The sequence below is a fragment of the Coturnix japonica genome, chromosome 1 (genome assembly GCF_001577835.2).
Source record: "Coturnix japonica isolate 7356 chromosome 1, Coturnix japonica 2.1, whole genome shotgun sequence".
NCBI lineage: Eukaryota > Metazoa > Chordata > Aves > Galliformes > Phasianidae > Coturnix > Coturnix japonica.
In genome coordinates this window covers 111217149-111242771 of record NC_029516.1, presented here as the reverse complement: position 1 = coordinate 111242771, position 25623 = coordinate 111217149, and the positions used below count along the sequence as shown (strand labels likewise).

The window sequence follows — 25623 nt, the reverse complement described above, 5'->3', positions numbered from 1 at the left end:
TGTTCAGGACTCCTGCTCCTCCAAGGGAAGGTTTACATAAACCACAAAGAATGACGAGGTTCTTAAGTCCTTTACCCTCTGCAATTCAGTTATTGTTATACATAAAAGCAAAATTTCCTCATCTGGAAGCAAACACCTTTTTGTCTTCGTTCAGTATTCTGACAGCAGTTTGTAGGTAGTTCCTATTTCTAAGCAACAACTGAGAAAAACAAACATGTAAGTGGAAAATGTGTGTCATATTTCTAACACCAGCTACGGGTTATTCAAGGACACCTTTGGTAGCGAATACTGCGTAGGTCACTCCAAAAGTAATGCCTCCTATTTATTTCCATGGAAACAATAACAGATACAAAGAGTACAATAACATTGTTTGATAGAGCAAGTTCTCATTTACAGAACATTATTTTTCAACGTCATCACCACCATCGGCATTTTTGACAGCACTGAAGTAGAGACTGCATATCATACTCTTAAAATCTGCACCAGTGGAGGTGACCCAGTGCTTCACAGTGTTTCACCACCCACCCAGCGCCGTGCTCACATACACTGGTTGGTCTCCATCAACATTCAGCAAACGTCGATGAATGTCAGTGTGTGCCATTGTCCCCCAGTGGAGGAATTCAGTTCCCACCCCCTTTGCTTCATCCGCACTTCCATGTCAGACATCATTGGGTCAGACTGCCACTCTGCTGCCATCTGTCACACGGCAACAGCGTGTAACGGGATGCTGGTGGGAAGGTTCAGCCTCTCCTGCCATATCACCTACATCTGCCACTGCATCCGCCCCCGGCTCGCCCCGCCCTGCCCCTCCTGCTCCCGGCAGGACAGGGGCGGTCCCGCTGCGCCGCTTATTTCACCCCTCTCCGGGGTGAATCGCGTTCTCTTTCTGCCCCGCCTGCAGCACTGCCCGTTCGCTATCATTCCCCTTCCCCCTACGCCATGCCGAACATCGTGCTGTTCAGCGGCAGCTCCCACCACGATCTGTCCCAGCGGGTGGCCGACCGCCTGGGGCTGGAGCTGGGCAAGGTGGTCACCAAGAAGTTCAGCAACCAGGAGACCAGGTGTGTGGCGCGGCGGCGGCCGCTGGGGGCGAGCGGAGCCGCCTCTCCCTGCCCAAGTCCCCGGAGCGCTGTCTACTGCTCTCAGCTGCCGAAGCGCTGTGTGGGGTTGTGAGCAGTCTTGTTATCCGTCAGTAGTGCCTGAGGGTCGTATCTGGCTTCTGCGTGGCTTTTCTTGAATCCCCCATGTGCACGGTGCAGCCGTTGTATTGCCTTCGGGTTGCTACTGAAGGCACAAACGGATTAGCTTCCTGGCCAGCAGTGTGTTATTGCTGCCAAGAAGGCTAATGGTATCCAGGGCTACGTTAGGCCAAGTGTTGCCAGCAGGTGATCCTTCCATCCTATTCAATGTTACTGAGTGCAGGTTCCAGTTCTGGGCTCCCTAGTACAAGTCAGATGGATGTACTGGTAGGAGCCCAACGAAGGGCCACCAATGTGCTGAAGGGCTGGAGCACTTCACCTGGGAGAAGAGCTGGGACTGTTCAGTCTGGAGGAGAGGAAACTCAGAGCGGGCTATCTTATCAATTTCTATAAACACCTGAAGTGTATCTGTAGGTGTGTAGAGATGGCACATACTGCCCGGAGGAGCTGTGCAGTCTCTTCCTTGGAGATCTCTAAGAGCTGCTTGGCACCCTGCTCTGGGTGTGCTGCTGGGGCAAGGACTGGAGCAGATGAGCTCCAGAGTTCCCTTCCAATCTCAAATGTTGGCTGATTCTGTATACAAGCCTTTTACAAGTTTTTACCTCCTTCTGAAACACCAGTTCCCAACTCTGGCTCGCTTCTGTGATTACTGTATGTTTATATTCATCTGTTCTTGTTCTGAATATCCCAAACAAACATGTTTTCGTTGCTTTCTGTGAAAGATTAATATATCGCGCTCTGAAATTGCTCACACAAAGCTCTTTGTTCTGTTCAGTCTGTGTTTTTTGTTCTTAGTTAACTTGCTCTTGTACTACTTAAGCTTACTGGCAGTATTGTAAGCCCTCTTCTGCCACTGTTTATATCACCTGATGTTTGCACCCTCTTACTCTCTTCATTCCTGATGAAATGAAGTTTTAAATCTCTCTTATTTCCAACCCCGTAATCACTTTATTGCTTTTTCGATCTCTTTTCTGCATGATAAAGTTTAACTTGTGTATTTCATCACGTGATTTTCATGTTTTCTTAGTATTTTGTTTGTTTGTTTCTTTTCCAGAGACTATTAGCTTTGCAGCTTGCTGAGTTTTTCACAGCAATTCTTTGATTTACTTTTTGTCCATGGTAGAAACATATCCCCAGTGTTTGCTTGTCTAATTCGATGCAAGTGAATTAAATGCCAGACATCAAGATGGAATAAACTCTTGCCTGCAATTCTGCTTATTTTCCCTAGTGAGCAATGTTGGTCTCTGCCATCCAGTAGGTAGGTAGTGGTGGCTGCAAGATGTCAGTGGTTTGGCTAATCTAGCAATGCCAGTTTATTTTTCATGGGTAAGCAGGAACATACTGTGGTACAGATATGAGGATGGAATCTAATCTAGCAGTTATTTCTGGTTGCTTCTGTTGCAGCTTTGCTAGGCAGACATGCCTTTTTGTTGCTTTTTGCCCCTTCCTCAAGAACTTCATGTCTTAACACTTACATTCTTAAATGTTTATTTTCTTGTACAGCTTCACACTTCTCAGATTCTGAAATGAAGTTGATATTTCCCCTTCAGCAAGTATAATTGTACCAACTATATGAACTATATTGTAAATTTTGAGTGGGTAATCATTTTAATTTTCTTGAGCAAATTATTCAGGATGTTTTAGCAACAAATATTCAGGATATTTGGCCTTCCAGTTTTGTTGACTCTCTCTTGTATAATATATTTGAAATTCAACCACAGCTAAAATGTATAAGATATTTGTGCTGCAACATTCCTTTTCTAGTTTGTCATACTGTCTCCTCAGCAAGGTTTCTTAGTGTGTATATAAACAGAAATATTCCTATATAAAAACAGTTCTTTAAAAAATTGTGCTTGGAGATTTGAGTAAGTTAATTGGCACTGCAGAATTCATTGCAGTATTGCAGAATAATACAACCTAATAGCTAAAGGACTCGGGAAACCTTAAACCTTCCAATGGCTGTAGGGCCAAAACCTTGTGCAAATAGATAAGCTGTGGCCTGAGAGTTAACTAACTCTTGCTTTATGTCAGATCTGCTAACAAGTTCCAAAGAAGATTCAACTTTTGTTGAAAATCTCATTTTTGCTGTTTGTTGTGTTATATTAAAAGTAAATCTGAATTATGTGTATGTTGATAAAAGTGTGCAGTTGTAGACTTAATTATGTGCCACATGGTCTAAGCTGGAAGCCTTTTACTTGAGAATTTCATTTAGTCTGGCTTGCAGAATGGACTGCTTGGAAAGTAACTTTAAAGGCTTTACATTATATTTTGGCTCAAAGGTGCTTTATGTCCCAATCTTTGGCAGATGCAAGTGATTTTGAAGAACTAAGCCCCAAGGTTAGCCAAGGATAGGGCTGCTATTGACAAGTGTAACTAAATGAGCAGGTGCTTTAGGAACTTCAGAAAAACTTAAAATTGTAAATGCTCTTTGTAATTTATGCTGAGATTAGGGCGTCTGTCAATATCCATGTTCTCATGTTCTTCAGTCATTCAGTATTTCAGCAGACTTAGGACTAAAAAATGTCATATCAGTGATAGAAGTGATGGAAGCCACAGGTAACATGGACTTCTGTCAAAGATTTTTCTGTCTCCAAAGATACTTAGGAGGCACTTGATTGTAATAGATATATAATTAAATGACACTGTATATGACACTTGAATACATTGTATAGATTGTGGAATCTCCTTTTGAGGTATTTAAAACCTATGTGGATGCTTTCCTTTGCAACCCTAATGTAGGGAACCTGCTTTAGCGAGGTGGGACTAGATGTTCCCTCCCTACCCAGGCAGCACCGTGGTTATGATTCTGTATGTGTAGTTTTCTAAGGGCTATTTATTTTAACTCTATTTGGAGTACTCCTTATTCTCAAAATGGAGAAATTGGAGTCACAGATTACATCCTTTCACACACCTCTCTCCCAAGGAAGGAGTTGCTTTCCACCTGTGTTCTTATGAGCATCTTAACTTTCAGGCTGAAGTCCTTCAAGTCTCATCAGGCTCAGAAGGAAGGGAACTGAAGTGAATTTGGAGTCTGCCTGTCTGTGGATTTTATTGGCTGCTGGAGCTGGGTTATTTTTGAATCATCTACTTAAAGTGTGTGTGGTTCAGCTTGTACAGAGAGGAGGGTGTACTGGCCGCAGAGAAACACTGCAACAGCAGAGCTGAAGACACCTCTGCTGTTGGTATGAGGGCCATTTGTAAATGAATACATTTTAGTCCAAGTAACCAGTTTTATTCATGGAATCAATGAGAAAATAGTTGATATTCCCTCAGTTGATTTTTACAAGAATGAATAACCCTCTGTTTCATAATGGGATCATGACATCGGTTTGTTATGTAATGTAAATCAAGAACAAGCCTGGAAACTTTATCAGTGCTACTTATCATGGATGCGCAATTCAAATGGCTGAGATTTTCTTTTCTCAAGCACAGTCTGTAGCATGTTCTTTCTGTTTCCCTCTTGGTGTACTCCAACTCTTCTCTCACAGTTACTGTATATATTTGGGACACAACTTTAGTATTTTTCCCATTCTCTTGTTTCTTTGGGCTCTGTTACAGGTCTCTAGTTGTCGTGTAAGCAAGTTCAGGTGGTAAACAGCTGTTCAGTCAGCTGAAGTTGGTAGGATTTGGGGCACTGTGGGATGTGCATCTCTCTAAATACAGCCCAAGTGCTTAGCAAATAATTCAGACCTGGAGTTGTAACACTCTGCTTGGGGTGGCTGAGTTGGCTGGGTCCCTCATGCCTGGCTCTCGCTATAGTGAGCACAGTGAGACTAGAGGAATTTATTATTTTTTTTTTTTTACTTATGTGGATGGTTAGGGTAGGAATTATTTCCAGATTGTGTGTTTTGCTTGTCTTGCTTACGTAGGGAACTCAAGATACAGTTAATATGCTAGCGTGCTGTATTACTAATAGCTCAGGCTTACAAAAAGGCATAAAACTCCTTGGAAGCTCCTTGTTTGAGACTTCTGCATTATTGACTTTGTATATTTTGTGCTTCATGTGGGGCCAAACACATGAAATTAGGCGGAAAAAGGAAAGGGAAAAACCAAGCAATTTTATCATGTCCGCCATTAGGACAGGGACAGTTTGAAATGAAAACCTAGTTGGCAATTGTCCTTGGAACTGTTAATCACAACAAGAGAGCCAAGAGCTGAAGTGAGAATGTAGTTGCTAGGTGGTATTGAATACTTACAAGCTTACAATAAAAATGCCATAGTTCTTGTTTGCTTGCTGCTTTGATGTTCTGTCTTCTAAATAACTGCGCACAATGCAGGGGATGGGAACGAACAGGAGAATTGCTGAAGAAACTGGGATTCCCCATCCCCTGTCCCAAATGGGTTTTAAATGAATCTGCATCTTAAATGACCTGATTTTTATTATTATTATTTCAAAGGAAATTCTAACATCAAGGAAATTAAGATTTTTTTATTTTTTTTTTTTCCTGAAGTCTCAGCTCATGAACTGTGAAGGAGCAAAATCTAACCATAGCCTGTCTCTGAAGCAACCAGGCTGATGTAACCCTTGTGGAGCTCCACAGTCCTGCAGTTGCTTTCAGCACGCAGCTGCTCTCAGCTGATTGAGCAGCTCTGTATCTCTTCAGGAGCTGATGATTGGTGGAGGCAGGTCTTGTGAATCTGACATTTGTATTGTTTTATACTGGCACAAAATGATACGTTCATTATATAACATCATGGCAGTTAAAATATTTGCTCAATAAATTGGAGGTCTTGCATTAAAGACTTTGCTCTGCAAATTTGTTCACAAAGGTAAAGTTCAAGCACACCCCTCTGCTTAGCGCTTCCTATTGGATGCTTTTTGATGACTTGTGGATTCAGTATGTGGAAATTTTTTTAAATGCTTTTGAGGTATTGATTCTTCTTGCACTCTGTGTGAGGACTCTAGACCCTAGATTTTGATGGTATCTGTTGGTTTTAAAAATGCATGAGGTACAGAGCTATCTTACTGGCACCTAAGTTGCTTGGCAAAACAATTATTACAAGTATTGCTAGAAAACTCATCTGCTGTTACATTTTCTTCTTCGGAAGTACACACAGCCCATTAGCTGCATGATTTTGATTTTAACTGAATCCAAGCCATTGTCTTGTATTATTTACCCATTCACTGTGGCTTTGCATACTTACTTTCCTTGCAATGTCTTTCCGAGTTACAATATACAAATGTAAAATTCCCAGTGCTATTAGTTCAGCAGAGAATGTACTATAGCTCAGCTTGCAGTTACCAGTGTTGAATTTTGCTTTGTGAATGTTTCAGCCATTTAAATGTTTTCTATGTAAGTCATTCTTGAAGCTTATCCTTAACATATGGTTAAGTCCCTGCTTATTAAATTGAGCTCTAGAATCAGTCTTCATGAGATGAAAATTGGTATCAACAGTCAAACTTGATTTTCATTATGTCACGGCTTGCACTCATCTTTCCTGGTTAGCAGCATAGTGGATTCCATGCTACTGGATCAAATAAACTTAGTTAACTTTGTGGGCTATTAATCTGTGTAGTTCTTACTTTAAAACACTAGCAGGTGATTTCAGGGCTTCTAATGTACAGGTTCTGTTTACTTTTCTTGAATGAAAAGTTTATGTAAACTGTTGCCAAATAGCTGAATGTGATTCAGTTGCATAAAACAAATAGCTCCTAATCTTGAGGCAATAGCTTGTTCTTGTGTCCTTCCTCTGTGTCCTCACTATGGGAAATTGTTTAAACAACAGCCCTGAGTGTATTGACTGTTAATTAGGTCATGATGCAGATAGCTGAAATGAAATCCAGTAGCAATGCTAATATAATAATGGGTGTGAGGATGCCTGCTGCTAGTTTATTGTCTTTAATAGAAATTCAAGATACTTGATACAATATTTGATAGTTGATAGTGTCTTATTGTCTGCCTGTTCAGACCTGGGTGTTTAAAAATAAATAATAAAAAACTTAAAATAGTAGAGATAAGCAGCAGTTTGTTGAGCCTGGGCAATAGCTCTCAGTACCCAACTTTAAGAAGGTAGGCAGTGAGAGATACTAATCTGTCGTTGCCTCTAGTTGCCTGGGAGGAGATTTGTGCAATAATTACATTGTTGTTTTCTGGCAGCTATAATTACGTTGCTTCTGAGTGCTATGTACAAGTATTAATTTAAACTTGATTTATTTTAATCTGCACATACTTTCTGTGTCCATGAGGAAGTATGTGTTTACATTTCTGTGTGCTCAATATGTATGTCATTTTGACTTGAAAAACATAAACAAAAAATCCAGAAATGCACCAAGAGATAAAGCAGCAACATTTCTATTTTCTAAGTTGTTTACAAGATGAGAAAGTTATCCCAAACCTAAGGGCACTGAACAGATAGTGGTTAATGACAGTGGAAGAAGCATCACTTAAGGGCTGTTCTATCAACCAGATCTATATTTATCTCAAAATATATTCCCTTCCCTTTTGCAACTTGTTATTTCATAGTGGGGTGCTTAGAAATGACTTTTTTAAAGGAGTAAACATTTCATTGTTATAAATTCAGTGTTCTTTGTGTATATAATGAACATCAAAATCATATATTTTTGATTTTCAGCAAAGCTTTTTCCTGTTACATAGTGCATCTTTGATTTCTGCACCTTCTAAAATTATGTACTGCAATTCTTTGTCACTCAAGTAGCATTCTCCCATAGAGCTGGCAGTATTTTCTTTGTTGCTTTCTGCTTACTTCTCCTTTTTAGTGGTTCCTAGGTTAACATAAAGAACAAAAGTGTAACTTCATGGTCCTGAGTTGAAACATCTGTCATAGAGCTTTTGCTGTATTTTGGTGGTCTTCTTCAAACCTATTCCAAAGGTTATTTTCAGGTCAAGTAATAATTTTCTTTAAGCCTCCTCATGATAGCCAGAATCAGCAATGGTGAGAGTAAAGTTGCATATGCAAGCTGATGGGCTGATGCTTTACTCATCGCTGAATTTCTGAGATAAGGAAAAATGTCAGGTTTCTTACTTTTGTTTAATCTGGGAATTGGATCACCGGTACTCCAACAGATCTACTTTGCACAAGTCTTCTAATTAAGGCCTACAGCTTCTTCTAGTCTTGGAACTAGATTCTCTAGCTTCTGTCTGAATTTAAATTATGTTGAATAAAAATCAACCTAGAAAAATATTTAGGATTTCAGAGAAGTTTTAAACACTTTTCTCTGAATAGAGCTCTGAGGAGAGGGGGAAAAAACAACACTGTGTAACAGTTGTATAACCACAAAGTTTAATCTTTCCACCTTGATGGGAGCCTTAAATGATTGGAGAGACTATGAGCTATCTGAAGATGGCACCGTTTTTGTCCATCTCTGTCCTCCCAGAAGTCCTTATCTTTACTTGACATTCTGTTTTCATTTGGCCGTAAGAAATTGTGTTGTTAACATCCTTAGGCAAAAACTTATTAATTTAATGAGATTAAGAGATGGGGTTTTTTTTGTTTTTTTTGTTTTGTTTTTTTAATAATTTGTTTTGGGAATTTGAGATCTGTGGGCAAGGAGCCACTCATTCTCTTTTTAGTAATCTTTCTGGCCCTCTTGATGGTAGTATAGGTAAAGTGAAAATGAAAATACATTGATTTGAATAAAAACTAAGAGCAGAAGAGTGCAGCGAGATATGAAACTGAAGACTGGGATGAAAGTCGAGGAAGTTGAAGAACAATATGTAATTGGAAAGATAATAGATTAAATTAGGAGAGAGTCACTACTGACACAAGGAGTCACAGGCTACAACTGAATGGGTATGGATAATAGGGTACGCTCATGGATAGTAGAGCAGGTTCAAGAAGCCAGGAGGAAGATGGACCAGAAATTAGATTTAGAGTTAAGGTTGCAAAATAAAGCACCCAGATCACGTAGCTATGAAGGAAGGGTGCTTGTATATTATTTTTTACGTATGGTTTATGACATTGTCTTTAATTGCGTGATCACATGTATTTTCCACAAGACTCAGTCTTTCAGTACTCAGAATGAAGCTGCACATTGCTCAGTGAGGGGGAAGCAAAATAATGGCTGCTACTTAAATCAACACAGTCTTTATGCTGTGGATTAATTTTATTCTGTTTTGCACACCTTCAAAGGGACTAGCATTCTCTCTCTGACAGGTACTTTGTGGCAGCTTTCAGAATGTGACTAGTCATACTGCACTCAACAGTCATGATGGTAATAAATCGTATGTTTGCATGTCATTAAGTTGTTCCTAAGTGGTAAATTCCCTTGTGTTCTGCAGCTACAAAAAGCTAATAATCTTGTACAGCACCCTGGAAGCTGATAAACTAAATGTGTTTGGACTATGCTTTACTAGAATAAGCCTTATTGTGAAGAATGTGTCAGAGAAACCGTTTTACGCCTATCTAGACCATTTGGATCTAGGTTTCTGACTAGCGCTTTATGCTTATTTCTGTCCTGGGTCAAGACTTAACCTTTCAAATAAGGGCCCAAGATATTCAATTTTCAGTGATTTAGACTAATTTATGGTAGTGTGGGTTTGAAAGATCTGATTGCCTCATTTTGGAAGTCTGTATATTTTCTGTGTATTTCACGTGGAATCAGAATAAAATGCAGGTTAGTCTGCTACTTATGTGAGTAATTTTTGGATTAACAGGTGTGGAAAATTGAGTATGGTTCAACAGTAGCTTTCTTTTGATTTGATCTAGAATGGAAAAAAAAATCATATTCAACTGTTCTGTTTGAATTTTCTTAAAATATATAGAAGAGCATAGTAGCTCCTTGATGCCAACATGAGTACATGCGCTCACTTAGAACAAACAGAGCAACTGACAAAATGTGCCAAGTTTTGGGTTCTATTGAGCAGTTCCTAAACTGCATCTTAGCTTTTTGTTGAGGTTTTCTTTTTTCTGTTTTAAATACCTTACTTAAATATCATGGTGTGCCTTTTAACTTTTGAAACTGATATTTTTTTCAAGAAGAGTTTGATACTTTTGTCTTCTAAAATGTTTCTTGAATTTATTCATGTCTTCATATTAGAAAATAAAGCTCTGTTTTTAGGCTGAAGTATGATTTAGACTGGATTCTGTTGAAACAGATTTTGTGTCTACAGGAAAATTGTCCAAACCTATGTTTTTAAAAAACCCAAATCTTATTCTAAATGGGTATAAAGCTGCAAATGCTTGTTAAAATAAAACTGTCTGTCTGTTCTTTAATAATGCACTTCCTGTAATTCTGTTGATTAAATGGCCGTCTTCTAATCTTTCAGTGTAGAGATTGGCGAAAGTGTGAGGGGAGAAGATGTGTATATTATCCAGAGTGGCTGTGGAGAAATAAATGACAACTTAATGGAACTGCTCATCATGATCAATGCTTGCAAGATTGCATCATCCTCCAGAGTCACTGCAGTAATTCCGTGTTTTCCATATGCCAGGCAAGATAAGAAAGACAAGGTAGGTAGGAAGTGTGTGATTTCTGAAGTGTCTTCTCAGCTTCTTCCCTCAAAACTTTGGGATTAAGCATATTTTCATAAATATTTTAGGGTCTTATGTTTTTCCTTTGCTCTTCCTTTATTGTTTTACTGTGATATGAAATGATGTAATTTGCAAGTGAATGAAGTGATACAATACATAATTTTTTCCATATGTTTCGCTAACTGATGAGGCTTTCAGTTTGAAGAAGTAGATTCATCCAGTGTGTGTGACATTGGAGATAATTCTGAAACTTCACCTTGTGGGACTGCTTTTCCTGCTTTTTTTTCTAGTTTTTCTTTTTCTTTTCTCTCTCTCTTTATGGAGAGAGTACACATAATTAATACAGTTGCATAGAATTAAATCCTAAATTTGGAGTGCTGTGAGTATTTTTAAGGTAGTTTTTACCCAAATGGAAGGAACAGATTTATTTTACAATGCGTAAGAATAATGAATGAGATCAACTATTTCTGCTATAAGGTAGACCTAAAAAGAAAAAAGTTTCTCTATATGTAACAATTTGGAATAGCTAATTTGAATTGATGAAGGCCAAAAATTGAGTAGAATCTCTGAAACACTTTTCTCATTTTTCACAACCAGGATGAAGCCCTGTGTCCTCTCATCTAGGGTTAGATACAGAGGTTGGCAGGGGGGTTGGAGCTTGATGATCTCTTCCAACCCAAGGCGTTCTATGATTCCCTAAATTTGGTCTATTGTAACTGATGAATAATATACCAGTTAAGCCAAAATTAATAAGGAGCTAACAAGTTTGATTGCAATTGAATTGCAATACTTGTCTTTTGAAACAGTTTTCCTCGCTTATACTTTGTATAAATGAACTGCCCCTTCTTTTTCACTTTGTACACTGGGCAAAATCTGAAAGCTCTGTTTTTTGGTTTTTTTTTAATTCATCTATGTAATATGTAACAAGGCTGACAATGCAAAAGATAAAAATACTTGCAGGTATTACGGAATGCAGAATTCTCACTCTCTAATGGAAAAGGTAAATGGAACAAATTACTTTCTAGTATGTTTACACCTTAAGTGTAGGCTCTCTAACACAGTACTAATATTGTGCTTCCAGAGACTGAATTCAGGAGTTAGGTAGTAGCTCCCTGTTCTTCACATAAATCTTCTGGAATTTCATTTTGCTGTGCTCCTGTATGGACTAAAACTCTTCTTTAACTAGGAGTGCAGAGGGATGCATGTATTTGTTTTTTAATCAAAAGCACTTGAAAGGGAAACAAACTCTTCTTTAGAAGGGAAGGAAGGTATCTTGGTATGGTTTTGTTTCCAAATTAGTACTCAAAGGTTCTCCCGGGCCATCATAAAAATTTTTAGTGTGAGGGAAAGGATAAGCGTGTCCCAACTTATGTGTGCATCTATGCAACAGCTTGTTGGGGATACATAAAAGTCACATGACAGGCTTTCAAGAGGTGGTTCAGTATCCTTAGTACTGTTTTTTGAAATACCATTGGAAGATGAGTAGCATGGGAAATTAAGACACTAATAGAGATTTTCAGTATTATTTCAGACCATTCTCTAGGCATCACTGTGTTCTCCTGTGGTTCTAGGCAAACTTTTTTTCTTTCCTCTTTTTAACCTCTATTTTGCAATTGACAAAGTTTGTAGTCTTTGGAAATTAACCTTGGTAGTTAACCTCCACATTGCACAGTAAGCTGTAATATAGATGTCAATATTAGGCAGCTTATTGACCATAACCTTCCCCTCACTGGTGGATTGCATCATATCACTTGGTCTTTGGCCTGTGTTGAGCTTTGTGTGCTGCTTGAAGCATCAGTGAAGTGCTCACTGTTTTCTTACTATGGTTATAAGTGAATTGTCTTCTCTCTGGCCCAAGGTACTGCTGTTACTTGTTTGAATATGAAGTGAAGCCTTATCTTAGCTATATGGATGCTGGCTTCTGACTTAAGTTGCTGACTTCAGTTCATAAAGAAATAAATGGAATGAGTCCTTGCTGTTTAAAATACCACCTTATTCTTCATGGGGTTAAGATGACTGAGAACATTGCAAGTCTTGCTTTATTTAGTTAACTAAAGGGCCTTGTAGTAAAGTAACACATTCTGAGCAAGGTCTGTGTAATTCACCTTGGGGATGTTAGTATTAAGCCTTGGACTAACTATATATGAGATAGTTTGGCTGTCAACAGCAGTTCCAGCAATGCAACATAGTGATCTGTGTCAGTTTTTCATGCTTATGCAGCTGAAGCAACAGAGGTTTAAAAAAAGAGGAAAGAAAGGGAAAAGGAAACTAAAGAAAACAAACAAACAACTTGCCTAGAGTCCTAGAGAATTTGATGAATTGATTTAGACACGATCAAGTGCTGTAATAAACTAGAATACTTCTGATACGCAAGCTAGCTACTTTAGCTCAGGTGCTTCGACCGTGGTTGCATTTACACGTCCTTTACTTATGCTAACCTTCAAAGCCATGGAAGAAACACATCTATGTAGGATGCTTCAGAGATGCCTGTGAGATGTTAAAAGTATAGCAAAAGGTGAGTTTGGTGTTCTGCAGCTCATGTAACTTTCTTTTTTGATTTGTAGAAGGGAGCCGTGGAGCGTTGGGTAGGTATCTTTTCTTTGTTATTTTTTAAATCTAACTCTATACATTTCCATTAATATGGCCTTAAAGGGTGAAACTTACTGGGTTACATTATATATAACTGGAAACATTTTCAGTTTCACTTCTTGATTTCAGTTGTGTTTCACCTGGGCCATGACATTAATCCTGTGGAATTTGCTAATAGAGAAGTCCTAGCTTCTACTTAAAATTTACCTGGATGTTTAAAGATGCCAACTTTCTAAAGCTTCAAAGCTTACCCCATTTCCAAAATATAAATTTAGGTAATAAATTAGTGAATGTTCAGTATCCATACATTTCACAACTGGCTTTCTTGGAAGTGAAAGTTCCAGTTATAAATCTTGGGGTTTTCTTGGACTGTTGTTTTTGTTGTTTTTGTTTTGGTTTGTTTTTTTGTTTGGTTTGCATGTGATGTATTTTGAGCAAGACAATGTAATAAGATGCTTAAAGGCAACAGAACATTAATCTTGACAGATTCCTTTTACTTTCCTTTGCGTAGATATTCTTGTGAGGTTGTTTTTATTAGCTTTGTGGATTCTTCCTCTGCCCCTGGTAATTTTAAAAATCACAAATAACTTTGTAACACATCATAAAGGAAGAAATCATTCATATAACTGACTCGATAAGTGAGCGGGAAATTTGCTCAGGAACTAAAAACTCAGTGCTTTCTTTTTGTTTTGTTTTATTATGATTTAGTTTCTGTACATAATTTAATGTTTTGTGCTTGTAATTCTGGAACTAATCTCAAACTATATAAAAAATGAGACAATGAATATAGTGAATCTTTTTATGTTCTTCTCATCTGAAACAAACATCACAAATTCTCCAAGATAAAAAGGAAATCTTAGTTCTCATCTACGTTTGTCATTCAAGTTTCTGAATAACAAAGCCAGGTAATCTGAGGTTCCTGTGAATATACTTCTTTTGATTTTAAAATAAACTTCAGTTTGGATCATTTTATAATTAATAAATCCTTCTGTTTTCTGGGTAAGCAATTAAAATTGAAATTCTTCTGAATGTGTCATCAAATATTTTGTTTATTTCTTAATGCACAATTTTGTGTAGAGGAAACTGTCAGATGGCCACAAGCTTTATTTGCTTTAACCTCCTGCTAGCCCACTCTTGAGAAACAGGTTTTGATGTCTGGCTATCTTTCCCTCCAAGACCCTATGTCCAACATGTAGACAATCTGTGATGTGTATATCTACTAAATCAAGTTACCTAGTGGTAAAACTTTTCAAGTTCTTCTTTCTGGAATTCAGCCTGCAAGGCCAGTTGCTGAAAGAAGTACCAATTGGTAATGTATTCATTTGCACTTGGTGCAGGAAAGGTGGTTGTTGTTGTGGGTTTTATTTGTGCTGATGATGCTTGTGGTGTTGACACACAAGACAAGCTAAGTGGTAATCTCATTCAACAGAAGTGGACAAAAGAAATTCATTGTTCTACCTGGGAGTAGAAATGGCAAACTGTTATGGGAATTTGCCTTGATCAACTATGCTGAAGCAGTTAGTGGCTTCTACCAGTAGGAGTGGGTCCTGATTAGCATCTTCCCTTCTGTTTTACCTCCCTCGTTTGGCTGTTATGGGTTCAGACAAGTAGCAGTGTGCAACACAGGGAAATATTATAGCCTGGGAAGAAGGAAGGGATGGGATAAGCAGGGGAGCATACTTCTGGGTTCAGCATTGTCTGTTAATCCACCTCAGCTCAAACCACCTCAAACCGTGCTTTCAGAAGGAGCTGGTAAGAGAACGTGTGGTGGTGGAGTCTAAAGAGTAGGTACTAAACCTTTGTTCTATTAGACATTGCCAGGGATTTGAGTATCACATCCTAGCTCTGAAATGTCAGTTTGAACTGCTAAGGTGAACTGAAACAATTAGGAACCTGAATTGGAACAACCAGAGCATTGTTACTAATTCAGAAAGTTTTGGCCAACTTTCATGCAACAGAATCCTTATAGAATTGATTGTAAATGAGAAGCAGCATAGAAATCACTAAATAGAAAATCATGTTTGCTGCAGCTATAGTCGTTGCAAACTTTTATGGAAACCATATGCATAAGAATTGCAGAGATCAAAGGAAGTTCAGCTGCCATTCACATCTTCAGTGTTTCTTAGACAAACCAAATGGGGACAATATTTTTATGCAATGCAGAATCAAGAGTAGTGGCATTTTGTAAGTGAGAATTTTCTTGATGATAAATATCAAACCATGAAAAATGAATGCAGTATCTTGGTCTATTTTCTGGAAACATGTTGTCAACTCTCACACTAATACATGGAAGTTCTGAGTTTGTTTCTAAATTACCAAAAGTTCTGAGGAAAGTACTGTCTCCTTGGTTTGACATAGATAAAATAGCATCCATTTTTAATTAGCAGTAGTTCAGATTATTTTTGGTGATGCCTTTGAGCATCAGTGGAAGAAGAGCAGAGATTCCCCATAATTATGTGTGGAGGAGGATGGTGTTCCTGAGAAGTTAAATGAGGCTATTTGATGAAGGAATGTAACATGAGAAAATACCTTGCCATCAAAACCCGAAGTCTGATAGTGAGATGGCACCTCTGAATTAGGATTCTGTTTTTATGCTAATGATGTTAGTGCTAGCTACCAGTCATATTTAAAAACTGGTAAAAAGAAAAAGAGATTTTGTTTAGTGCTTCCATTACAGACAAAGCTGTTTAGGGCAACATAGCTAAAAAATCTGAAAGAACTTTAAAGTTGACAAAGATTGGAAGGGGGCAGCAGGGGGGGAAGGTATCTTCCAGTCATGATTTTCTCTTTTCTTTTTGCATTACTGTTTGTTCTGCATCATTGTCAGCTGAAAAAAAAAAAAAGCTCTTGAGTTTAATTTTGCTAATCATATTTTTGCTCTTCCTTTGCTCTTCTCACTTCCCTGTTTTGCTGTTTTTGTAGGTTTCTTCTTCCATCCCTGCCTCTTTTGGTAGTTCTAGATTACTAATCACACCCATTAATTAAACCTGCATTTGCAAAGAAGAATAAATAGGTGGGGACTTGTTCCTCTGCCTACATGGATCCCTTATAGGCTTTGCTTGTATGATGAAGAAATGCTTGCTACTAACTTTGTTTTAAAGCTCTTTCTTCCTCAAAAAATGGGTTTCCTCTCCTTTCATTCTTCATATTTGGTTACTTTACTTCTTATCATTTATTTTTTTAAAAAGGGTAGGTGCCTGAGAGTCGGATATGTACATATGGGTAGCAGCTTAGAGAAATGGAGGTTCTGTTTGTGTGCTATGGAAAAGCTAACTAAAAGTTTGAAATTAAGGAGCTGGTAAATTATATCTTCAATTCTGTTTGTTGGTAAAAATTAATAGGATTATCATTAGGCAGATTTTTCAAACTAGCTTAAAGCTCCTAAGTGTTTTGCTGAGTTCAAAAATCCTAGTGGCATGAGTAGCTACTGACAGACCAGTTCGGCTGAAGTTATGAAGCTCTTCATACCTAGATTCCAGCTATTCTAAAGAAAAAGAGATAAAGTAGTTAATTATCTGCCCCCATGTATTCTGCCTGAATGTTTTTATAACGTAAATGTTTGTGCTTTATTTCTCAGAGTCGTGCTCCAATCTCTGCAAAACTTGTGGCCAACATGCTGTCAGTTGCAGGGGCTGACCACATCATCACCATGGACCTGCATGCTTCTCAGATCCAGGTAACTAACTAGAAGTTCTTCCTAACTGTGGCTATGGGTTCAAATGAATGAAGATGAAAGTCTAATATTACCTCTGTTTATTTATTTTTTTTCTCTCATTGTTTTGAAAGGCTGAATTCAGAAGCACAGTTCTCAGGGCTCAAAAAGATTTGATCATTTCAAAACCAGTTTCTAAATTAATCGCCTTTTTGAAGGAGACCAGATTTTATCTTATGGGCTGATCTTGCAGGTGTTTTGTATACCTGGACATTGAAGTCTTCAGTGGAATTTTTCAAGTCTAGTATAGGAGCTCCTAGAGCATACAATGTACTGTTAAGGAAAAAGCTCTCTTAATCTTACCTTGGTTTCATCAGAGTGCACAGGAAAGAGTTTGGTTGGGACAGGCACTGGAGACAGTATTCACTTAAGAGAAGTGGAGATGCAGGCTGGAAACTCATTGCTAGCTTTACTACTGGGCCAATAAAATCACAAAACTGCTGCCTCAGAAACAAAGCAGACATTGTCATTCTATCATGTAAAATGTTTCAACTTTTGGGTTGTTTCTTTTTTCTTTTTTTTTTTTTCTTTTTTTCTTTTCTTTCTTTCTTTTTTTTTTTTTTTTTTTTTTTTTTTTTTTTCTTCAAGGAAACACTTTCCCTTTTTGGCATTCTGTTTAATCAGAGATTCAGTTATGCTAGGTGGCTGTTGTACAAATAAAAAGCAGTTTTATTTATGATTCAGCATAGATTTGTTGTTACAATTTACACAAAAAGAAACATTCCCTTCCTTCTGATCAAGTACTACTAACTTAAATTCTCCATGTTGAAATACTACTGTTCATGTGAAATAGTTGCAATTCATGGGAGTTGAATATTCCTCGATGGATTTTTGAGAGATTTTCATAAGCATGTGTTTATGTAGGTGCCTAGGGGGGATCTTTTCTAATTTAATATCATTTGATAACAGTGGTTCTTCATTTTCTGCTCTTGGGTGAGATTTTTAGAGGCTTTAATATTTGTCGTACTTCACTCAATGTGGTAGAAATAAGAGGGCAGAATTAGGCCACTGTAAACTACTAATTAAAACCTTGTTATACTTGAAATGCAAAGGCTTGAATTTTTAAATTGAATGAATTGACTTCATTCCAAGTAAGGTACAAATGTGTATTCATGAAACTCGTTTTCTTTTTGAACTAGGGTTTCTTTGACATTCCAGTAGATAACCTGTACGCAGAACCTGCAGTGCTGCAGTGGATTAAAGAAAACATTTTGGAGTGGAAAAACTGTATCATAGTCTCACCTGATGCAGGTGGTGCAAAAAGGTACTATACAGGACTAAGACTATTAGCATTCTTTGCAATTAGTGATTAATTAACTAGATAGTCTACTCATCTTTTTGGTTATATGACTTTTGCAAGATATAGAGTATGTCTGATGAATCTGCAGTGTTAAAACAGAATGACTACTTTTCCAATGTTTTTCAAGCTTGAAAATGTTCAGGAGTTTTCTGTACTGATTTTTTTTCTCTTTCTCTCCCTGGATATGACCTTATTAGCTGAATCCCTATTCAGGAGGGAAGATACTTTTCCTGCTGCTTGCTTGCTTTAGTCCAGTTGCTGCACCTATTCCTGCTTTATTCTGGAACTGCCTAAGTTTCCCTTCTCTTTTAAAGTATTTGGCCTATCTTCACTGTACCTGCTGGCATCTAGGTAAGCTCTTGCTTGGATCAAGTTTCTTTTTTTTCTTTAAGCTATTGCAAGCCTTTCTCCAAGTTGCATGTATTGGAAAAAGAGAATAAAATGTTAGTTTGGCTAAAGTTGAAAATAGAAAAGCTAGTTCAGTGGAGTATTTCTTCATGTGTTACTTACTTAGGAAGAGTTTTTTGTTGTTTTATAATCTTTCAGTAAACAGCTCAGGAGCATGTTACCTGTGAGGTGATAACCATGTTTTACTCTCAGGTTATTGGTCATAGGGCTGCTAGAAACTGAATGAGAATGAAGAGAAATAAGAATCCTGTAATCCCAAAATGATTTAGATGTTTGGAGCATAACTTAGGGAAAATAATGAAACACTGCTACACTATGATTCTAATAGAAGTCTTTCTGTCTGCTGCAGTGTGTTGATGGTGTTCATATTTAGATAACTAGGAAGTGTGATTAGAACTACGGAGCTGTTCCTGTTTAGATGCTTCAAGTTAAAGATGTGAAGAATGTGAACTATAGAAAGCATTCTATGTCAAATTATTCCAGTCAATTACTTTTTGTGTTACTATGTGAATATTGTTGTTTTCAAATAAAAATACGCACAATTTATTACAAAATAATCCATTAGTTAAAAATGAAGTCAGAAAGCACTTTTTTCTCATAACAAATATTTTTATCATTTATTTTTATTTTATCAAGATAATTTATTTTTGCTACCTTACTGAAAGACAAGCAAGCAGTTGGTGCTGAAGCAGGGGAAGATGTAGCTCTCAGTAAATGCAAAGCTTCTCCTTCACATCATTTAATATGATGCTGAGAAGATGGTTGGGCATTTCTATTCAAAATGCATGGACTTTCAAAATATTTCTTAGGTTTATGAAAACTGAAGACAATTCCTTTTCACACTTAATTAAAATTTAACTTAATAGTATTAAAGAAATATATTTTAATTAAGTGCACAAGTATCTTTTTTTCTTACCATTTGCTTGTTTTTCTAGCTTATGAAATTTTATGACCGAAATAAGGCATATGAATTCTCTTGATACCTCAATGCCTCTGAATTAGTGAGATGAAAGTAACTATGAAGTTACTTTATTATTCACACACACAAATGTCCATGTGAGTCTGTAACAAGAAACTCCTTTGTTTTTAAGTGGCAAAGAAACAAAACTGTTTTCTATTTAAATGTGCACATTAATAACCTTGCTAACAACAATATCAAAAGTATTCTTCAAAAGACAGGCTGCAAGGCTGTGCCAGTGTGGAACAGTAGTATTATTTATTCCTGTGTTTATTGCTATCTTGTCATACCTGCTAGCTCTGATATATTAAAAGGTTTGAATAGAGCAATCAGAAGTCTAACAAAGTCTGCTATAGGAAGTGGTATTGGGTACCACCAAAGGTATCCCTGAGGAATTTTAAAGTATCTTTGTCAGTTCAGTGTGTTGCTCAGAGAACTGCTGGTGAAGTAAACTACTTGATTTGTAGTATTGTAGAATGGCCTGGGTTGAAAAGGACCAGTATGATCATCTGGTTTCAACACCCCTGCTATGTGCAGGGTTGCCCAGAGCCACATCCAGCCTGGCCTTGAATGCCTCCAGGGATGGGGCATCCACAACCTCCTTGGGCAACCTGTTCCAGTGCATCACCACCCTCTGTGTGGAAAAACTTCCTCCTCGTATCTAACCTAAGCCTCTCCTGTTAAGTTTAAAACCATTCCCCCTAGTCCTATTACTAAATCGGTTGCTTGTTAAGTACTGCTAAAACAATTACTAATCACAATCGATTTATTTGCTTTTTACTTGTTTTTGTGTTGTTTTTTTTTCCCCTTAAGTTTTGTTTCACATTCCAGCGAGTGTATTATAAGTTAGGATGCTGAAGTGCTTATAATTAGAGGTATCTTAGACTATGTATTGTGGCGACTTAATGAAAGCTTGTGAACAGATCAAATGTTTTCAAAGCCAAACTGAATTTGGAAAATATTATTCTGGACTATAGCTCAAGACACTGGTTGAATTTATTAACAGTGAATTAAGGGTGTTTCTAATACATCTAATTACTTGCAAAAATCTGTGCAACAGTTACTTAAAAGCAAGAAAACTTGCAAACAGTTTCAAGGTAAATAACTAAGTATGGGTATGTTATTTTAAAATAGTTTTCTAAACATATTGTATTTCTTCCTGTCATCTAGAGTTACTTCAATTGCTGATAGATTGAATGTGGAATTTGCTCTCATCCACAAGGAAAGAAAGAAGGCAAATGAAGTAGACAGAATGGTCTTGGTGGGAGATGTGAAAGACAGAGTAGCCATTCTTGTCGATGATATGGCTGATACATGTGGCACAATATGTCACGCAGCAGACAAGTAAGTATTATTATGAAGTTGGCCAGTGTCTCATGCTGTAACCTGCAGATAGGAAATGAATACAGCTGCTAACTGCTTATAACTCAATCTGACCACTGTGCAGTGAAGTCACTCTGATTCTTGATTTGTTTTATTGTAGTCAAGCTGTGTCCTTCTTTATAACACAAAATTGAGAAGATAAAAGAACTACTAATGCATGATAACTCTTATTGCTGTAGCTTCATGAAAACTTAAAAATGCATAACAGCTATTCTAACTTCAAAGACATCGTGATAAACTAGAGAAATAGAAATAGCTTTAAGAACAGATGTTAGGCATTAAGTGAGCAGTACTAGACTGAAGTGCTCCAGCTTTTCCACTCATATCCCAGCATGTGCTGCCAATTTAGGTTTTGGAGGTCAAGGGCTGCATTCTGAATTTGGCCCAAATGCCTGAGTTTTAGAATCTTTGCTTCAAAGATCTTATCTTGATGTAGTTTATAGCAAAGGCTGCTCTCATATGAGTGTGTGTAGCTGCATTTTTGGAAGTGGGAAGAAACAAAGTGGGGGATTATTGATTCTCTTTAATGTAATTGTTTATAAAGTTAATAATTCAGTTAAGAGATATTTGGAATTTGTATTCCTGATTGGAATACTTGTAGATGCTGTGAATGTACAGAATAGACTTGCATCCAAAATAGGGCTATGTAATACTTCCTGCCTGAGTCATTTCAGTTCTGTTGAAGTAATAGAGTGAAGAAAGAAGAAAGGTCCTTTTTCACAGAATCACAGAATGACCTGGGTTGGAAGGGACCTCAAGGATCATGTAGTTCCAACCCCCCTGCCTGGCAGGGCCACCAAACATACACATTTACTAGATCAGATTGCCCAGGGCCCCGTCCAACCTGGCCTTGAACACCTCCAAGGACAGGGCATCCACAACCTCTCTGGGCAGCCTGTTCCAGGGCCTAACCACTCTCCTAGTGCAGAACTTCCCCCTAACATCCAACCTAAATCTTCCATCTTTCAACTTAAAACCATTTATCCTAGTCCTGCTAAATCTTGAGTGATACTGTCTTATATCATGTTTTTTGACAGAAGTAGTGATTTTACTTAATGCTAAATCTAGGTGAGAAGTACTTTGGGATCAATCAAACTTGCTTGTCAGAGTACCTTAGACCTTTCTTTATCTCATCAACATAGATGTATATGTAGCAGATGAACTAAGGAACTCGTTTCTAGGTATAGCAGCTGAACTTGCTGAAGTGTTCATGTTGCCCTTCTAGTACACACTTAGTCTATTGTAGCGTACCCTCCTTGTAGATTGCAGCTACCAAATGTACTGCAAAGAATGATCAGAATCCTTTGATTCTGATGAGTCATTCAAAATAAGATGTTTGTGTTCTTTCTTTCTTTTTCCAATCTTACTCTGTTCATGCTACAATTTGATAACATAACTGTTGATGGCTTCCATCTGTCTTAACTGCATTTATAGTCCTGTATGGCTGTGAATGTCTGGAGGCAGAGAGGCCAATCAAAGCCTAATTAAGTGATTCTGACTCATTCACAAGTTTTTCTAGCTCTTCAATCTGTACAGGTTTTCTCCTGTGCTGTATCATTTCACAATGTGCTTGGATCAGCAGCATGTCTTCCCACAAGCTTTGCAAGAAGCTCGGCTTTTAATCATTAAATACTTTTCTTCCTCAGTGACTTTGTCCAAGCAGAGTAGTTTGAGTTGCAAATTAAAGCAAAGGTGCACAATAATGGAGGCACAGAGTTGTGAATACCACTATCCAGACTTCGTTTCTTCCTGACAGGAAAAACTATGCTGTGAACCAGTTCTATGATCTGCTGATGTGGTCATAAGTACAGCATATTCATTTATTATCACTGCTACTGATAAGAACTTTGCTAATTAAATAAGATATTTAGCAGTTACTTTTGGTACAAGTTAGTAGTCATATAGCCTGAAAAAGTTCAACATTGTCAGAATTATTTTGTAGGTAATTTTATCTTCCTGTAGCTTTCAGAAGATTTTATGTGCAAAATTGTTGTTAGTGTGCGTAGTTTGTGGATTTTTTGTCCTATGAAGATCTTACCTGTCTTCATGTATAGCCATATATTTAAACATGCATTACAACTTGCTTTGTATTCTGCAGGTTAGTATCTGCTGGAGCCACCAAAGTTTATGCTATTCTTACTCATGGCATCTTTTCTGGTCCTGCTATTTCTCGGATTAATAATGCAGCATTTGAGGCTGTTGTGGTAACTAATACAATCCCCCAGGAGGAGAAAATGAAACACTGCCCCAAAATTCAGGTGCTCTGCTTTTCTCGTTTGCTTAAACTCTGTATTTACCTTTTATTATTCTCTGATGACTTGTGCCTTTTGCTGAAAAGAACATACTCAAATATGCTGTGCAGCTTTGTTGTTTGCAGAACATTCTGCTAAATCATGCCAAAGAAAGAGAGATTGAGGTAGCATAATAAATTATTAAAGATGTATGATACTGCAGCAGATAGATTATGCCTGGCTGAAAGAGTAGCAAATGTAAAACTTGCTGATTTCTTTTCTTTTTTTAAATGTATATTAATAATTCAAAATTTCAATGCAGAAACGTTATCTTAATAGAAACCTTAGGCCTCTTTATTTTATTTGAAAATAAAGTATAGAAAATGTCTGAGATAAACTTAACATACATTTGCTTTCAAAAACAAAACTGAAAGTAAGAAGTTAACTTACCTCAAATAACTTTTACATGAGATTATCCTGGGAAGTCATGTCCTCTTCCTTAGTGCAGAGAGAAGAAAGCCCAGAATAGCACTTTTTAATTGTTACACTGAATTAAGTAAAAAAAAACAATAATAGTATTTTTTACTTATTGGAACAAGTGAAGCATTTAAAAGGTGCATTTCCATTAGACTGTACTTGTGTGGACACTGCCATCTGATGGCTGGAAAGGTTTCTGTTTGACAGCGTGCCCTGTGCAACATAGAAGTCTTCAGCAGTATGGCTGTATGAAGGAAATCGCTGTTTTTGTCCTGTTTGAGTTTCTACTTTGTATTATTATTGTATTGCTATATTCACATAGGTGTTTTAATTTCACCCAGTGCTTTAATGTCCTTTTCCTACCTAGGAGATGTAAGAGAACAGAATAGGAAATTGAATTTTTGTATACAGTTTCTCTATAAACTGTGCAGTTTATTGTTCTTCTTATCATATAAGAAATTATCATCCTGACTTTTTTCATGTATTTATTTCTTTCAGTTTATTGACATTTCCATGATCCTGGCTGAGGCCATTCGAAGAACACACAATGGTGAATCTGTATCTTACCTCTTCAGTCATGTCCCCTTGTAACTGCAGGAGGTTACATAACAGCTTTTCAAAGGTCCTGTCAACTAGCACTGTTGTTTTTAGCAATACATCTCAAACGCAAGAAATTGGTATACTTGTAAAATTTTGGAGCTTGTATGTTTAATTATTATATTTGTCTTGTAATTAACATTTTTTTTTGTTGTAAATTGACAATAAATCCGACTTGCAGAAACTTTTTATGGATTCCCTGGAGAGTTTGGGAAATTTCTGCGTTGTGCACGTTCTCTTTTATGTACTTCTCTCTTTGTACTGAGCTGCTGCTTCAGATCTTTTTATATAGAGAGCTACTGAATGTTCACAGAACTCAATGAAATTTATGCAGAAAACTTGTCTGTGTTAAGCTAATTCGTGCAGGGTTGGACATCTTGCATTAATCTTTCAGTCAAGCAGATGTTGATTTTTAACAGCCATGGTAAGCTGCTATTTTGTAAGCTGTAAGAGTTTAAACTTCCTTTTAATTTTAAGGAACTGTTGACACATCATATTATTAACTGTTTCATACACTTCATGTTCCTTTTCCACACAATATATGGTGTTGCCACTTTCACTGCATTAAATCATTTTCTTAATGTCTATTTTGTGCGATTACTGTCTTTGTAAGTTTTATGCTTCAGTATCTTGGGATGATTCATTTCTTGTGTTTCAGTAATAAGGACCAATCTTTAATCATGAGCAGTTTGTTTTGAATTTCTTTTTTTTTCCCCATGGTTTTTAGTATTCCTCGAGTCTGTACAAGTCATTTTGTGGCCATTTTCCTGTTAGTATTGTAAAGTTTCATTATGCACTGTCCAAACAGAAAACTTAAGTACACTTATGTTCATGAATGTTGGCTTCTACAAATGTTTATTCGATGAAAAGGAGTCTGAAATGCTAGTCTTTAACTGCGTGGTTATTAAAGCTTCGGTTTGCTATTGTGAAGTTCTGCAATACTTAACTCTGCAGTCGGTGAACCATGGTAGGCAAGGCAACCTTTTATCTTTAGCATTAGAGAATTAAAGTTGTTCTGAAAGCAGTTTTGTCTCTTAAGTTGTGACAGCCTATGGTGAAGTAGTGATAATGCAGACAGTAATGGATTATGGGGAGAAAATGTATCTGACATTGTACTTCTGGGTCTTCAAATTTTCTATGGGGCATTTTCAGTCTTTCTGCTAGATTGTAAGAGTTTGTGCATGTTGAGGTACTCTCCCTGCACCAAGATAATGGGAAAAGTTGATTTTTCTACCTGGAATTATAATTGTTAAATGGAAAAGCATAAGATAGGATGAAATAAAGTTACCTTACTTATTTTAGGGTGTATTTATAGTAACACAGTGTGGTACTATGAA

At 37.3% G+C, this 25623-nt stretch overlaps 1 protein-coding gene across 2 annotated transcripts; it reads left to right on the top strand.

Moving 5' to 3' along the window:
* The first annotated feature begins 871 nt into the window (after nt 1-871).
* PRPS2 (phosphoribosyl pyrophosphate synthetase 2) lies at nt 872-24871 on the top strand. 2 transcript variants are annotated; one of them, XM_015887175.2, is made up of 8 exons: nt 872-1061; nt 10427-10610; nt 13196-13216; nt 16798-16896; nt 18072-18196; nt 20769-20942; nt 23080-23239; nt 24188-24871. In XM_015887175.2, exons 1-8 carry the CDS (start codon nt 940-942, stop codon nt 24278-24280), a joined length of 978 nt encoding a protein of 325 aa, XP_015742661.1. In that variant the 5' UTR covers nt 872-939; the 3' UTR covers nt 24281-24871. The 2 variants fall into 2 exon arrangements, with proteins under 2 accessions (XP_015742661.1, XP_015742666.1); XM_015887180.2 differs by lacking the exon at nt 13196-13216.
* The last annotated feature ends 752 nt before the right edge of the window (nt 24872-25623 follow it).